The sequence below is a fragment of the Cyprinodon tularosa genome, unplaced genomic scaffold (genome assembly GCF_016077235.1).
Source record: "Cyprinodon tularosa strain WSP-4 unplaced genomic scaffold, ASM1607723v1 ctg459, whole genome shotgun sequence".
NCBI lineage: Eukaryota > Metazoa > Chordata > Actinopteri > Cyprinodontiformes > Cyprinodontidae > Cyprinodon > Cyprinodon tularosa.
Window position 1 is genome coordinate 43,182 of NW_024039184.1, and position 17,737 is coordinate 60,918.

The 17,737-nt window shown below is 40.8% G+C and overlaps 1 protein-coding gene across 1 annotated transcript in view; it reads right to left on the bottom strand.

Annotated features, from left to right (window-relative positions):
* The window catches only part of ehd4 (EH-domain containing 4), a 40,640-nt gene extending 33,652 nt beyond the window's left edge, over nt 1–6,988 (bottom strand). The window contains exon 1 of the mRNA XM_038300898.1: nt 6,555–6,988. Coding sequence (XP_038156826.1) covers nt 6,555–6,784 — 230 coding nt within the window. The 5' untranslated portion in view covers nt 6,785–6,988. The remainder of the gene's footprint in view (nt 1–6,554) is intronic.
* Nucleotides 6,989–17,737: the final 10,749 nt, after the last annotated feature.

Consider the following 17,737-nt stretch of genomic DNA (forward strand, 5'->3'; position numbering starts at 1 on the left):
GAGCGCTGCACGATGGCAGCCCACTGCTCCCCAAGGAGATGGGTTTAATACAGAGGTAAACTTCTCCAATGTGAGATCAATAAAGGTCTATAAAATTATATAAGTTATATAAAATTATTATATTCCATGTTTTCTATGAAACCTTGCTTGTCCATAGCCTATTGTTAAATTATTTTATTGGTACCTTTGTGTAAATAAGTGTGGCGTGCTAGCTGCAACTCTCTCTTCAGATTGGATGGAAGAGCAGCTCTGATCTAAACCACAGCTAACTACTTTCCTGCCAGGAGGAAACATGTATCCATCATTGAATCAGCTGACTGACATCTCTGTTCCTTTGGCAGGGAAGCGTCTCCCAGGCATGATGCTGCCACCACCTTGATTCCCTGTTGGGGTGTTTGAGTTCATCTCCGTAGAGGGACCTTTTCCTCGACATATTTTCTTGTTTCCTTCCAGAGCTGCAGTGCCTTAGCCTCGTGAGACCATCCTGATCTCGCGAGCTGTCAAGGTTTCACTCGCAGATCAGTCTGGCTACTTTCCATTAAAGAAAATTTAGAGCCGTTCACCAAACGAACGTCCAATAAGCGTTGGCTTTGAGGCGGGTTGGGATGTGACGCAACGAGAAGCGCGACAATTCAGTTTAAAGAACATGGCGGCTTCAGCCGATGAAACTAGCGTTAGCGTGGCTATTGAACAAATTTTATCGGAATTACAGAGTATTTCTTCACTGAAAGAAGAGCAAAACACTGCTCTGGAGGCTTTTCTCAGAGGAAAAGATGTTTTTGCTCTTATCCCGACTGGTTTCGGCAAGAGTAGCCTGGCTTGTGGTTGTGTTTTCGTCGTCGCTCTGTTAGTACGTCTTATGCTTCGTTGATCTGATTGGTTTATTTGGCCCGTCTATCACCAACATAGGCCAATCAGCTAACCAGTATTTTCGCCCCTTCCCAAAATTACTTCAACGGAAGGTTTCCAGATGGATATGCGAAGCAAATCCAGCAAATCAATCTGGCGGAGTCAGGTTAGCAGTGCCTCTGAAGTTCAGCTTTGTGGAGAGCACAGCCAATAGTGGAACTCTGCAGCTCATCCAAGGTTACCATGAAGCCTTTTCCTGGGTCTAGGTGGACTGGTGTCCTGGTAGGTCTGCAGGTTCTCTATCCTCTCTCAGATCATGGATGGAGCAGAATTCTGGGAGAAGAAACTAATCTTCAAACTGGAGCAGAACCTCCTCTCTGACCCATCTGCTGGGTCCCTGGATCTTCTCTAACTCAGGCAGCTCAGGTTTACTCGCTGGCAGCTGCTACTGGCAGTAGATTTTATTCTAACACAGATGAACTCCTCGCTTCTCAACTGATTTCCAAATTTTAAAAAAATAAAAGCGACAAGTTTTCTTTCCCCATTTCCAACTAGTATCTCTCATCTGTTTCTGATCCAGCTCAGAAGTTACATGAAGTCCAAACAGGAGATTATTGGGGATTTTATTTTCATGGTAGAAGCTCAGACTGGCAGGGAAACTTGTTTTGCAGCTTTTCCCTGTCTAAGGACCTAATTGGATGATCATTTCATATGATGACACTATGTTTTATGTGTTTAGAAAAGGGGGGGGGGGGGGCAGAAATGTTGACTCTGCACTTTTCTGGCAAAATGTTTCAGCAATCATTCCTCACAGCAGGGTGTTGCCTCAGCAGTCTTTTCTTCCAAAGACAGTATTAGTTTCCCCTTGTTGAATAGATCCTAATAAAGCACAGAGGCTTCATCTAAACGCTTAAGAAACAAGAAGGTGAACTTACAATGCTCCAAACATTACGGGTTCATGTCAACATGTGATTACACAGACATTACAGATGTGTTTCTGCTTTAATCTGGACCTGAGCAACACTGGCTGCTGTTCCCAGCTGCAGAACCATGGAGCCACACACCTGGGCTACAGGTCACAGCATGCCTTTCTCTCCCTGTTAACTCAGCCCTGACTGGAAAACTTCCACACAGTCCGTCTCAACAGGTGTCTGCTGTCATCCAGAGACCGTCAGAGGATGTGTTGATAATTGACACCAGCAGCTTATAAACATTAGAACAAAGGTGACAAGATGCTCTGATTATCTTTAGTTGGAGGCCATTGATGAAGAAACTCAACAGCAGCTGCATGTTTCCTCTAACTAAGGAGGATCTTTCTTTATTTAAAAAAATAAAAGCTGCAAATACCTCATTATTGAATAATAAAAACTGATTATCTTCTTTTTTAGAGCATAGAGACTAGAAAACTGATCATTAGTGAAGCTTGACGGAGCACCAGTGTTTTAGAGATAAATGTAGACATGATTTGTACTTTATTAGTTTACAGCAAACTGGATTTCTGGAGCTTCAAGAAACACAATGAGCTCCTGTCTCCTTGAACCCCAGTCGGTCTCAGCAGATGGCCGCTCACACTGAGCCTGGTTCTGCTGGAGGTTTCTTCTTGTCTAAAGGGAGTTTTTCCTCTCCACTCTCGCTACAAGCATGCTTAGTGTGAGGGATTGCTGGAGAGTCAATGAGTCGATGCAATCAGCTGGTTTTCCTAAGATAGAAAACCTTGAATCAATGTGACTGGGTGATCTGGTGAACTGTAAAGTGACCTGAGATGACATGTGATGTGAATTGGAGCTATAGAAATAAACTGAAGTGAAATTGGTAAGTGAAAGGGAGAGGAAAGCCTGGGCAGGCAGTCGAATGGAGGAGCAGCAGCTACCAGGCAAAGAAAAGAAGCAACTGCTGCAACGACGCTGCATTTTAAATTCTAAACATGTTATTCACATTGAATTACTGGTAGGGACAAGTAGGTTGGTCCAAAATGTTGGTAGGGACATGTCCCTTTGGTTCCTATGCTAACCTACGCCCATACCTGGGTATCAGACTCAGCAGGAAGCACAGAAACTAGACAGGTTGTACACTTTTTACCAATCTGCATAATTCGTTTTACACAAACCCTCTTTATTCATGAAAGAGAAGTCTGCTCAGAGCAGGAAGGCCTGGAGATGCACCTCAAATCCTTTTTATTATTATACACTATGGATTTTAAATAAAAATGTAAACGTAAAAATCTGTATTAGTGGGTTAAAGCTAAAAAAAACAACAAAAAAACTGGGATCTGTGCATTGACTAAGGCTGTAAGGTTTCCTTCCTCAACGCTGATGATGACACATTAAGCTTAGATCACGTTGCTGTCACGCTGTTTTTATTCCTACCCGTCAGGAGAGTCACAGTAACATCAAGGATAATATTCGAAATTTAAAATCCAGCCTGACAATCAACACGAAAAACCAGCATGTTGGACGAGTCCAGAGGGAAATGACAGCAGCAAGCAGGTGGGTGTGTCTGTTTCTCTCTGTTTGCTTTGACACGTTTCCAGCGAACAGGAAGTGGGACAATAAACCCTGCAGCCGAGGAAGACCGTTTATTATTGCAGCTCTCCTTTTACCACCTTCATCCTTTCATTTCCTTTCACCTCTGACCTTCGCTAACGTTTCCATTACCATGTCGCCCCAGGAGTCATATTTATATGGAGTCTGACCAAAACCCAGGATCCTCCGCTGATTTATCCGTTACAGCAGATTCATTTATAGGTTTATAAGAAAAAAACACAGATTAGTTTTCAGTCCGACGTCACAGATATGAGAGACCAGAACAGATGTGTCATCCACACCACATGTTGCAGCTCATTAATAATCTGGGCAGTTTATGACATTCGGATTTCATCCACATGTCACTTGGACACAGCAGCAGCAAACCGGGCCTGTAGTGACTGATCAGGTCTGCTGGGGCAGAAACGCAGTGTTTCCCAGAGGCAGTGAGCACAAAACATCCGCTGTTGGAAGACTTGTGAGAGACACACACTCATCTGTCCGTTGATCTGCCGCTCAGAGAGGAAAAACACAAATAGCCTGGTTCCTCCTTCACTGGAAATAATAGCTTTGGTCAAAAGAGCAAATGGTTCACTGATTGTGTCATTATAATAAAGGATCTGCTTCTATAATCAGATTTCACTAACAGCTCAAGTTGGGGGGTGGGGGTGGGGTATTCCATTAGGCAATACTAGGCAGGTGCCTAGGGCCCCGGATTTCTGGGGCACCCCATAAAACTCTACTTACATGTATGGTTAATACAACTATTCCTTTTTTGTGCACATTAATTATGTTTTTGATAAAAAATCCTTTGGCTAAAATGCCATCAGAACGCTGATAATATTAAGTATGTCTCAGCCCCCCCCTTCAGTGTCCACGATATTGGATCATCCATTTGCTGGACATGTTCAGAAAGGTCCAAACAGACAGCAGCAAACATTTGAAAATAAACGATGCAAAGAGCAGTGTTGCCAACTTAGCGCTTTAGTCGCTATATTTAGCCACTTTTCAGACCCCTCTAGCTCTTTGATTTCAATAAAGCTCCTAGCACCAAATCTAGCGACTTTTTTCTGCTACTAGAGACTTTGGAGACAACATCTAAAAGCAGCGATCTCTGCTCTCCAGAGCAAGTAGATTGGTAACCCCGCCTCCTGCTCTCCTCTATCTTGTCTGCTGTCATGATTCATGCAGCTATTATTTCATCCAAATGAAAAATGGAGAACAGATAAGCAGATCATGGCTTGTCTACAGTGAAAAGAAGGACTGGGTTATTTACTTTTGCTTTTTGGAAACACAGGAAGGAGCAATCAGGCAAGTGAGCTTAGTGCTTGGAAAAAAAATCTTTCATTCCTTTTGAGACAGCATGAAAAGTCAGCTGAGTACAAAAGATAGAGAGGAAAACGACATGAAGAGAGGGACAAAACCTAGAACTAATAATAGATGTCTATTCTATTAACATTTCTCTATCCGTCGAATGGGTCTGTTTATGTGTTGTCTTCTCACTTCAGAGGGCCCCCTGTCTCTCTTTGCCTAGGGCCCCACATTTCCTAAATCCGCCCCTGAGCTCAGGGGCGGACATGTTGCTATATAGAATTACAGTCTGATTTTATTCAATTAAAAACCAAAAAACAGAATTCCAGATATTTCAGGTTATGCTTACAGCATCTGTCACTGACCGACATCCTGAGTTTTATCTGGCTGGTTTTAAAGTGAATATTTCTAAACTAATTTTAATAGTTTAATAAACCTGGAAAAATAATCACAGGTTTGTACAGGATTCCTATGGGGACAGATTTCCTGAGCTTTTATTTAGACTTAAACTTGTAACAAAACAGTATACTAAATGAGATTTCTTAAAGAAGTGCAGCAGTGATAAAATGTAAACATGGTGATCAAATGTAAACATAAGACTGAGATATGATTGAAGCTTTTTACAACATTCTGCGTTTTCTGTCTTTTTTTCTGCTTTATTCAGCATTCAGCTGTCTGATGGCGGTGGGGAAGAAGCTGTTTCGGAATCTGCTGGCCCTTTATCCAGGGCGGGAATAGTCGAGAGCTGTGCCCGGCTGCTGCCGCGAGGCGCCGCCATGATTTAATTCATGGACATCCAACTCATTTCGTATGGAAAGTTTTAGGCCTGCCATCTAATTTCTCAGCGGTTCATCAGTAACTTATCAGATATTTCTGAAAGCTGAGATCAGAGCCTGACTCCAGCTGTTCCATCAGGGTCTGAAGATGTTTCCTTCTCACTAAAATCAGCTGTGAAGACGACAACAACAACCCAAAACTATTTAATTACTTACTTTTTGGTGTTTTGAGAAGCATAAGGTGATCTGACCTTCAATAGTTTTTTTTTTTTGTACATGACTAAAAGGATACACGCCGGTTAGGTATTATACAGTCTATTTTTTGTAAAAAAAAACTAAAGGGATAATTGCTAATCTGACATCTTGCGCATGCATATTGACTATAGGTATGCTGGTCTGACAGAACACCAGGTCCTTCTGCGTGTTCTCCCAGTAGATAAACAGTTTGCATCTGGGTACTCCAGCGTCCTCCAACAACACGACCGGCAGGCTGATAATTTCCCCCTTCAGCATGAAGGTTTAGGTTGATGTGTTTCTCTATACTCATAGTAACAATGATGTTATTGGCAGAGCAGAAGCTTCAAACTCTGTCACTTTCTTGCTCTTCTAGTCTGAAAAGGTCAGAGTCTGTTTCTTAGATCTCACGGTGCCTCGGTTGTACCCGACATGATGACCCCTGTGACCCCTGACATGGTGGGTCCCTCCCCTCCCCCTATTAGTTTGTTTACAAAACAAGGCCATGGTTGGATTGGGATTCATCTGAGCTCAGATCTAAAGGAGGCCGACATCCTATAAAACATTTAACCTCCTTCTATGTGACGCAGCCTGCAGACTCTGTTTCTTTCTCAGCATTTCCAGATGCAACAGGTGAAGCTGAACTATTGTCCTTTTTTCATCAAATTAATAACATTTTCATATCTCTGGAGGATGGGTCACTACATCAGAACTTAAAGTTCATATTAAAAAAACATCTCAGAGCTGAAATGCTTTTTATTTAAACCAAATGAGACATAAATTATTCAATAATAGAGTTCATTTTTAACCTGCAATATATTCGAAGGTGGAATATTTCAGCATTTTTATCAGGTGAGCTTACCTGATGAAGGTGGTCTTCCCGGTGGAGTACTGCCCCACCAGCAGCACCATGGGCTTGCTCTGGAAGTCTGCCCCCTCCAGGGCCGGGGAGTGGAAGTCATGGAAGAGGTAGGTCTCCTCCAGCGGCAGCAGCTTCTTGGTGTACAGGGTCTGCAGTCCCTCCGTCACCGTCTGGTACATCTCTCCTTCCTTGTTGCGGCCACCTTGCTCCTTGTTGACCCAGCTGAACATGCTTCCCGCTGCGCTTTAGTAACACCACAATCCAACTTCCCTTTTTTCGGGGTTTCAAAACGCTCCGGCTGTCTGCGCCTCCCTCCCTGCTGCTCCTCCCGCTGCTGTTGCTCCCTCTGCTCCGCTGGGTTCAGGCCTGCTGTGGCTGTTTGGGGCGCAGACAGTGGTGATGATGATGTGTTTGTGGTACCTGAGGACGCCGCCCTTCCCCGGTGACGCAGCTGCTTCACCCGGGCAGGGAGGAGGAGGAGGTGGTGGAGGAGAAGGAGGAGGAGATGTTTCCAGCCGTTACCAAAGAAAAGCTCTTCCTGAGTATAATCCTCAGCTGTTGACAAACAAACGTCTGTTTTTTTTGGATGTTTTCATTTAAAATACTTTTATTTATTTATTTATTTACAGTTTTTCTAAATTCTTTACTGTCACTTAACTGAAGTGACATGGACGATTCTAGAGAGGGGCCAACGGGGGCCAGTGCCCGTGTCATTGGCGTAACTATCGGTAAGCAGAGACTACTGTTTGCTTAGGGGCCCCAACACTGACACCTGGTTGCCCCCCTGTGCAATTGTGGATTAAGACGTCTCTTTGCAGATATAATGGTGCGAAATATCCCCCTTAAACCCACCTGATACTGAAGTAAATAACCACACCAGACCGTATTTATACCCCAACACATGGCAGATTTAAACATGATGGTGAGCCGTTTAAACACGACGCCAATAGCAAAGCAGACAGTGGTACTTTTGATTACTATGTTAATAATTATGTTTCAAACCACAATAAAGATCTTTTAAGAATGATGTGTTTGAGTATTTTATTTTTTACAATACAACTTGGAATTATGGGTAATCCAGAGCGTAGATTAAAACCATAAATGTTACGTACAATGTGTTAGCGACGATGGATACCGAAAAGAGGTAGGCCTACTTATTCCAGCAAAGAAAAAGGAAAGAAGAGCTGCTGAAAGATCGGAAAAAAATTCTCAAAATAATGTTGTATGGGGTGTTGTACCTCGTATGGGGCCCACCCAGATAATGTTGCTTATGTCGCTACGCGATTGGCCCCTGTAGATCATGTCCAGGCCCCTGTGCTGAAGAAATAATACTCAAAGAAGTTCTAATGATGATATGCGCTGGAACAGACATGGTTACTGATAGGTCCTTTGGATGTATTTCATAGTTTTTTTTTTCTTTACAAATTCTTTTTTACTAATTATTTAAAGTCATAGTCGCGGCTGTTCCAACTGTTGCATTTCCGAATTCTCCCGATTGGTGCCCGACTTTATATAAGTGAATAAAGTGAATGTGATTGGTCGATTATCAGGGGGGCGGGATTGTTGTGGTGGAAGGTTTGCAAGTTTTGTTGTGGCCAGTTTGTGGGAAGCATCTTTATAGCAACTTAGTGCTAGTAGGTTCCCACTGGGAAATTCCAATAGGAACCTTGGGACGGTTTAATGGGAAAGGAAATTATTCTTATTTCAACCGTTGTGTATATTAGCTGCAACATATGAATCAAGATGCTATGACCAAAAAAATTTGATTGACAGATGATCGTTGATATACGATTGGCCGAAATAGGCATTCAGGATGACGTATAACTAACTGGCCTGCATAAGATAACGGGAAAAAACAAACCCACAGATTTTAAGCCAATTTTTTTTGAATAGAAATTTTCAAAATTTTGTGACAATATGATCTGATAAAGAGTACATTTATATACATCTTTAAGCCAGAATGATTTGACATTTAAATTCGACTTCCCTATGACTTTAAAAACAATAAGGTGATAGCTTCAGTGGTATTGAGATAGCATCCTAGTTTTCATCTGCGAAATGTTTTTTTTTTTTTACTTTAATTTTTACAGCTGAATGTATCAGTTTTTCTTGAGTTCTAATTCAGATTTTATAGAAAACAATAATTTTAACTTAAATTAAGTCAAAAATATTTAAAATCCCCAAATTCTGAATGTATATTAACCTAATAAGAAATTGAAGTTTAATTAAACCCAATTGAATAGAAATGTCACTACATGCAGCTATCTTGATATATTTAAATCCTTTGCCCTGTTTTTTATTTCACGCTTTTCTGTGCCACCATGAAAAAAACACTGGCCCCCTCCTGGCCCCCTGAGACATTTGGTCTTGAACCGCCACTTCAGGCCCTAGGACTGTCCAGGGGTGATTCTAGGATCAGAAGTTTGGGGGTGCTGAGCACCCAGGGAGCTGTCTGGACAGGTAAGATACATTTCAGTGTTTTCTACAGACATTTTCAACACATCTCATCTTAAACCTTTGTTTTTTTGTCTTTCTGTGTTTTTGTCTTCATGGACGAGCTGTACCGACACTTACCTGGCTTTTCCTGACCTAACACCTTGCTCCTCTCCTTCCCCTTATAAACCTCCTTGGACTTGCAATCCTAAAATCGATTGTATTTTACACAGTAAATATATACAGTTGTGCTTGAAAGTTTAGACACACTCCACACTATAAAGAAAAGGATAAATTTGCAACAGTAATTCTAAAAATGATAATGATATAAATAAAAACATACAAAATTATGATTGATGTTGAATTGTGATTTTAAAAATAATAATGATTAAAAAAAACTTTCCCAGACAGAGAGCACCTTGCTCATCCATGATGGATGGAAGGATGGATGGATGGATGATGGATTCTTTTGAATTGAATGATTAACAACTTAATTATAGGAATCATACAGTAAATACAGCCTAAATGTCAGAACATGTGTCTGGATCACATGGCTGAGGGCAGCATTCAGGAACAGGAGTTATAAACGTCTCCTAAAGGCCTTCATCCCCTTTAAAGAAATATCAAACACTGGATTTGTTGTTCTATAGTGAAACATTAGAGCTTTCTATTCATTACTGTCTACAGTTCATACAGAGAGATGTTCAGCATAGCACATATCTGCTGTTTCTTTTCCGCTGTAAAAACATTCAGACTGTTTCTGAAACACACCGTTGCACTGAAATGTTTGTGTTAATTTATCTCAGCAGTTAGTGTTCGGGTAAAGGCCTGGCCAACTAAGATAAGGTAAAAGAAAAAGAAAAAAAATTGCATGTGATCTCTTAAACTTCAGTAGTATGGAGGACCAGCTCTACCATATTTAAAAATAAATACAGAAATAAATAAATAAGCATACAATTAATTGCCTCCAAAAATACAATAAATAAATAAATGAAAGTAGAAATTAAATTATACAGTGAGACATAAATGTATATATCTCTCAATTCGCTTCTTTATTTATTTACTTTTGTAATAATTTCCTTATTTATTTATGTACATGTTATAATATTTTTGTCTGTTTTATTCTTCCTTTGTATTTTTTACCTTATATATTTCTTCAATGTAATTTATTTGTGCCTGTCATTTTTACATTTCTGTCTGTATTTTTGCCTCATTATGCAAATGAGGAGGGCTGTGTCTCAGAGTGACCTTCTGCCCATTGGTTGGTGAGCATTTTACTGCATCGCTCCAATCTACAGGCCACCGGCCGGCCGCAGCCACAACAAACATGGCTACCTACCATGAAGTTGTCAGTGAGCTGAGACATTTAGTAACTGTTTTTGAAAACAATGCTAACTTTATAGTATTGACTTTATTATTTTTCGTTTGGACGCGCTGACAGACCGTGTGTTTCAGTTAGCGGCACACAAGGACACAGATGTTGACGATGTAGTTTTTTCAAAATCTGGAGGAAGCGGCCATCTTCTTAACTCACAGAGCTCAGAGTATTAAGTTAAATGTTCTCTCTTCTGTTGCTGTTGTTCAATAAAAGTACGTTTTAAGATCATTTGAGATGAGAACATTATACTTTTAACCATCTACAGATTTAATGTGTAATTAAAAAAAAAAATTTCGAAGTTGAGACCAGCGGAGGTCCGAGGGTAACGGGAGCCAAGGCTAACGTCAGCCCCTCTGCGGTAGTCAGGGCTAACGTCTGATTTACACTTCGAAACTAGGTCGTCTGCGTAGGTGTCGCAGTGAACAAAAAGACATCCCCGCCCCCTTCCGCAGACACTCTGCTGCACCTCTCCTAAATTGTAGGTGAGTGCAGACAGTTCCACAGACAGGAGGCAGGCTTGTTTTGTTTTTATGACCGCAGTTGAGGAAAACAACTCATGAAGTTGGAACAGCTAGAACAGCGAGGTGCGTGAGAACACTGGGACCGTTGTCTGACAAACTTGCCTCCACTTCCTCTCTGCCTCGGTTGTATCTAGACCCACAGAGTATAGCGCAGACCACGCTAAAGATTGAGTGTAAATCAAAAATGTCTGCGTCAAGCTCACTGCGACACACTGCTGCGGGGAGTATAACCAGCCCTTAACGCAAGTGCTAACGTCAGCCCGTCTGCGGCGGCCAGGGCTAACGTCAGCCCGTCTGCGGCGGCCAGAATCGTCAGAGAACTTCCAAAGATGTCAGTGTGGGGAGTAGATCAAGAAGTCTGCAGTGTAGAGGGCGAAGAGGAAAGGTGCCAGCACTGTTCCCTGTGGGACCCCTGTACTGCTGACCAATGTTTTTGAGACACAGCCGTGTGTCCTTAAATGCTGTGGGTGGCCAGTGAGGTAGTCCAGAATCCTCTAGGCTTGCTGATCCTTCTTCCTGTGTGATCATGTCTGCAAGGCCCAATTAGGAGGATGCTTACAGAAGAGGTTTGTCTCCGCCCGACCTGTCAAAATACATTTTCCTTCGCACGAGGAGAAAATCAGTCCAAGGGCTGAGAATCCTTCGAGAGCGCAGCCGTCCTGTGTGGCCACTGGATAGAAAATGGTGCGCGTTGTGAGATCCAGAGCATGATCAAAAGTGAGCGCGGGAGGAGCTATTTTCTCCTTTCGAAGTGCAGAAGTAGTTTAACATACATGCAAGTATGTTTAATTTGCTCACGGTCGTTTTAGAAATAAATGTTACACCATACTTTATATCTGATACCCATTGTAAACACTATATATATAAATACTCACATAAATACCCTGTGCAATAACCCTGTACAATAATCCTGCTAAAAAAAAAAAAAAGACTTCAGCTGTCATATATATAGATGTGAACGCACTGTATATACTTTGTATACCCCAATGCATCTTTTCTTCCTTTGGCATCTTCTTGTTCTTCTTGATTTTTTGAGCTAATGTAACAAGTAAATTTCTCTACTTTGAGATCAGTAAAGTCAATCAATAAATCAATCAATCACATTCCCCAATGCAGATTGGGGATTCATCACTGAATATCCAGTCATCCACAGTCCATCAGTGCTTTTCCTTAGCACATCCGAACCGTGTTTATTTTATCTGTTTAGGTGTTGATGATGGTTTTCGTTTAGCTTTTCTGTATGTAAATTCCATTTCCTTAAGGCGGTTTCTTACTGTTCGGTCACAGACATTGAACCCAGTTTCCTCCCATTCCATCCTCATTAATTTTGTTGTGCATTTTCTTTAAACATATTGCTTTCTGGCCTGACGCTTTTCTGTCTTTCTTGGTCCTAACATTAAAACCTGGTATGATTTGGCTGAAGGGGCTGGTTTTCTCTGGTTAGGGAGGTGCATTGTCCTGCTTTTGGCTTGTTGCTTGGGTTGTTTGTTCTTCTCCTTTCTGGCAAAGGCGATCAGTACCTGAACATTGAAGCATATAGTGAGTGTGTGTGGAAAGCCAGAGTGTGTACGCCATCCATTCTGGGGGGATGTGAGGGTTGGAATGTGTGATTTTTGACCCATCATCCTGTTTGTTCCAGTGATACTGTTCTTTCTCTCTATGTGAGTGTAGAAGCAGAATGTTAGGATTTTGGTTATTTTCTCCTATCATCCTTTCCCTCCTCTATTCTAATCACCTCATTTTAATGTTTCACTTCACCTTTCTCCTTCTTTTCTTTATTTTTTTCTTTGTTTCCATCTAACTATCCACTGGATCTCAGAAAATGTTTTATAAAGCAATTTGGATACACACATTCCAAGTGGAACATGGTAGTGCAAACTGTAAAGCTCTGTTGGTCACTTAGAAAGCAGCCCTAGGCACTTGCCTAGGGCCCCAAGTTTACATGTATGGTTAATACAGTGGTTCTCAAACTTTTTCTGTCATTCCCCACTTTGGACAAGGGGGAATTTTCAAGCCCCGCCTGTCCCCATCGCCCCAACACAATGCTAATGAAATGTGCAACAATCTTAAAATGTTCCAATTTTATTGAAGTAACAAGTAGTATCTAAATACAAACTATCTACATCAAATAACAGCAAGCTCAAAAATAAAGAAAATAAAAATGCAGCTGTGTCAAAATTTGTATCCAGCCCCATGATAGAAAAAATTAAAGTGCCACTCTGCAATCTGTTAATAAAAGAAAAGAAGTGAAATCCATCTGGCAATACAGGTCTATTTATCCCTGCATTAGTGGCTGCAATGAGCCTGTTTTGCATTGCACAGTTTCTCAAAACGGGGTTGCAGGCTTGATACTGCCACTCTCAAGTCATGCTCAATGTTCAGCTGAGATCTGTATTTTGTTTTCAGTGAAGCAACAGTTGAAAAGCCCATCTCACAGAGATATGATGTGGCAAAGGGAAGAAGAATGCACACAGCTCTCTGCCCGATGAGTGGATACTCCCTCTCCACTCCAAACCAGAATTCACTATGAGTCTGAGCATTAAACCTGAGCTTCAGGGTGGAGTCAGACGTCATTTCAATAAACTGGTCCTATTTATTTAAGATAAAATATTTCAAATTCAGTTAATTATGATCAACCTGCGCCGCCAATCCCGGCGCATGTGCGCTTTATTTGCAGTCTGGACGCTGAGGGTAAACATGCTGTGTCTCTGCAGCGCTGAGAGGGACTCCTGCGATAGCGGGGGAGAACGGGGTTGGGACGGAGGAGGCGCCCCACGGCAGCACCTGCCGCTGGAGGACAAGAAAAGGAACGATACGTGCTTTCACGTAAGAGTCTCCAAAAGTCGCTAATTTGTCGCTAGTCGCTTTTTTGATAAAGAGTCGCTGAAGGGGTCTGAAATATAGCGACAAAGTCGCTGAGTTGGCAACACTGGGGCGCGAAAGTTTATTCCGTTACAAATAATATGCCGACGTCACGTCAATCATTATTTTGGCACTTCAGTTCCAGGTGAAATTTTTCTCATATCTAATGTTCTTTTAATTAGACTGCATGTAGGCTATTAATGATTACTTTGTGGGTTTGATTGGTCTAAAAAGCGGCAACATACAGCTATAAGGACAGTTTGCTCTCACACGTTCTACATTTATAGTCACACACACACACACACCGGAACTTGGCGCGCCCCACCTGTCACGTCTCAATTCCCCACCAGTGGGTCGCGCCACACACTTTGAGAAACGCGGGGTTAATACAACTATTCCTTATTTGTGCACATTAAATATGTTTTTGATAAAAATCCTTTGGCTAAAATGCCATCAGAACGCTTATATTATAATATTGTCCACCATATTGGATCAGTCCATTTGCTGCACATGTTTACAAAGGTCCAAACAGACAGCAGCAAACCATTTGAAAACAAACGATGCAAAGAGCAGTGTTGCCAACTTAGCGCTTTAGTCGCTATATTTAGCGACTTTTCAGACCCCTCTAGCACTTTGATTAAAAAAAAAAAGCGCCTAGCGCCAAATCTAGCGAGGCGCCAACATCTAAAAGCAGCGAACTCTGCTCTCCAGAGCAAGTAGATTGGTAACCCCGCCCCCTGCTCTCCTCTATCTTGTCTGCTGTCATGATTCATGCAGCTATTATTTCATCCAAATGAAAAATGGAGAACAGATAAGCAGATCATGGCTTGTCTACAGTGAAAAGAAGGACTGGGTTATTTACTTTGGCCTTTTTGGAAACACAGGAAGGAGCAATCAGCTAAGTGAGCTTGGGGCTTGGAAAACATCTTTTATTCTTTCTGAGACAGCATGAAAAGTCAGCTGAGTACAAAACAGAGAGGAAAACAAGAAGAAAAGGGACAAGAAGAGAGGGACAAAACCTAGAACAAATAATGGATGTCTATTCTATTAACATTTCTCTGTCTGTATAATGAAGCTGTTTATGTGTTGTCTTCTCAGTTCAGAGGGCCCACTGCCTGTCTTTGCCTAGGGCCCCACATTTCCTAAATCCACCCTGCCCTTTAGCAAAAAGTAGTATACTTGAAGTAAATTCTATTAGGAATATTTAAGTATAAGTTTAGAAAGTATACCGAACAATGTACTTTTAGTGTATTTTAAGTATTACTAAAGTAATAGATACATAAAAGATACTTTCCTTCTATGACTCTGTGGTGGCCTCAGCCCTCCTCTACGCTGTCGTCTGCTGGGCCCCTGGCAGCTCAGAGCGGGACAGAAAGAGACTGAATAAGCTGGTGAGGAAGGCCACTTCTGTCCTGGGCTGCCCTCTGGAGTCGGTGGAGGAAGTGGCTGAAAGGAGGATGCTGTCCAAACTCACATCCATCATGGACAGCACCTATCACCCTCTGCTCCAGACTGTAGAGGAGCTGAGCAGCTCCTTTAGTCAGAGACTTAGACACCCTGTCTGTAAGAAGGAGCGCTACTGCAGGTCATTCATTCCTGCTGCCACCAGTCTTTATAATAATGCACTATAACCACAATAACTCCTGTAAAAACCACTGTGCAGCTATATTATAGTTTTTTATTTATTGACTGTGAACAATATCCTGTGCACTATGCTGAATGTGCAATATTTCTCCCCCTGTATATAAGCCATCCGGATTGTACATATTTTTATTTCTTATGTTTTTATTTCTTATTTTTATTTTGTTTTTCATTGTGTGCGATACATGTACACTTGCACCTTAATCCTATTTATCTTGATATACTGTATATACCTTGATATACTGTATATATATTGCTTATTCTTAATGCACCCTTTTTCCTCCCTGTTTGCACCTTCTGTAACTTCTATGCCAATATGTGACGAGTGAATTTCTTTGCTGTGAGATCAATAAAGCTCATCTAATCTAATCTAATCTAATCTGTAGTTGGAGGAAAATAAATTATATATGTGTGAATGTTATGTAATTCTAATGGGTTTTATTTGTTTATTTATCCAGAGTAGATCATTTTATTCCTCAAGTGGATATTAAAACAAATCACGTGTGGGAAACATAACAAGAACAGCTGACTGGAGTGATAGTACCAAACTACCATCTTGGGATAAAATGAATGAGCTCAGAAAAAGCAAACAAAAGCTAACCTTAAAGCACAGAACCCCCATAATAAACAAACAGCGTCGTTTAAAGACATATTCATGATTATCTGCATAATTTACGTCATTCTTTTTAAATCCTTTCTGCTTTGGTGGCACTAATCCGCCTGCTGCTCATTCCAAACGCGTGGGGAACAAAATAACGGGCGGACAGAATCTACCGGAAGCGGAAATGGGTCTCCTTTATTTTTGAAAGAGGGAAATTTAAAAGTGGGCAGCGGTAGGAATAACAATACATGAACGAGAGGAATTAATTTAACAAAGACGATTGAAATGTGATTCCGGCTTGTTGCCAACCACCAATAGTCCAACAAAAAGAAGAAGAAGAAGAAATATGATTCCAGACTAGGATTATTAATTTTGAATATAAGGTAGGTTTACGGAGGAAAGTTTGTTCGCTCTCAGCTCTTTAATGGCGGACTTTCATCTCCACTGTTAAAAAAGGGGGTGGGGGTTTGACAGAGGAGGCTACGAAAGCTTCTCACTTTTGTTTTTAAAAGTCACCTTTATTTCCAGGTTTTTATGTTTTATTCAGCAAAAAAACAAAAAAAAAAACAAGAATGTTTATCTCGACTTTTAAGGCCAATATTTTTTTTGCTTCTTGTTTAGCAGCTAACGTATTTTCCCTCATCATTGTTTATTTAATCATCTATTTCCCTGCATGAAAAGGGAACGTTTCCATATCTGCTTAATTTAAACCAATGTCTGCATCAAAGAACCTTCAGCACAGCTTGTCTAATAAATCTGATTTAGCTAGAAAAACCCTGAACCTTTCAAAGTCAGCATTGGCAGATGGGATCTTTTTATATAACACAATTATTTCGGCCAAGAAAACTTATCAGGATCCCTCTTTATTACGTTTTCCAAAATAAAAGACAAATTATGGAGCCCTTTGGTAAAAAGATAGATTACTCTGCTACTATTTAGTCACATTGCAGCTGCAGTGATCAAGATTTAAATATTAAATTAAATAATTAAATTACATTTATAAAGGCTGCAGCGACCAGATTAGACCTGAAACGGTTAATCTGATTAATCGATTACTGAAATATTCCTAAACTAATTTAGTAATTGATTATTTGTTAACTGCAGTATAGAGACTGTAAAACATGCATTAGAGCAGTAACTATATCAAAATTGTAAAAGAATATGTCAAAATTTAAGAGAAAAAAACACTCTTTTGTTTGTCAATCTGTTTTTTCCAGAACTCCTTGAGTGAAAACATTTTAGTTTCACCTGGTTTAATTTAGTAAATATATTTTCTTTGAGGAACCATTGATTGTCTTATTATTAATCGATTAATAAAATAAAATTGACAGATTGATTGATTTGGAAAGTTATTGTTATTTGCAGCGCTGGACCAGACCTTCATTTATTGCTTTCTACCAGACTTGTTTCTCTTTCCCAAGCTTAAAAATTTGGAGCAATGATCAAGCCTTTTTGTAGAAGTAATTAAATCTCATAAAAACCAGCAAAGACACACAAAGCCTATGAGGTTGATCAATTCAATTCAGTTTATTTCTATATATGTCATCGCAGGTCACCTTACAGTTCACCTGATCATCCAGTCAGAGTAATTCAGTTTTCTATCTAAGAAAAACCAGCTGATTTCATCGACTCATTGACTTGAAGGCAATTCCTCACACTAAGCATGCTTGTAGAATGCTTAGTGATAGACATAGAAAAAGAAGCATAGATACAAAAGGCAACTGTCAACCAGCTCCACAGGCGGCCC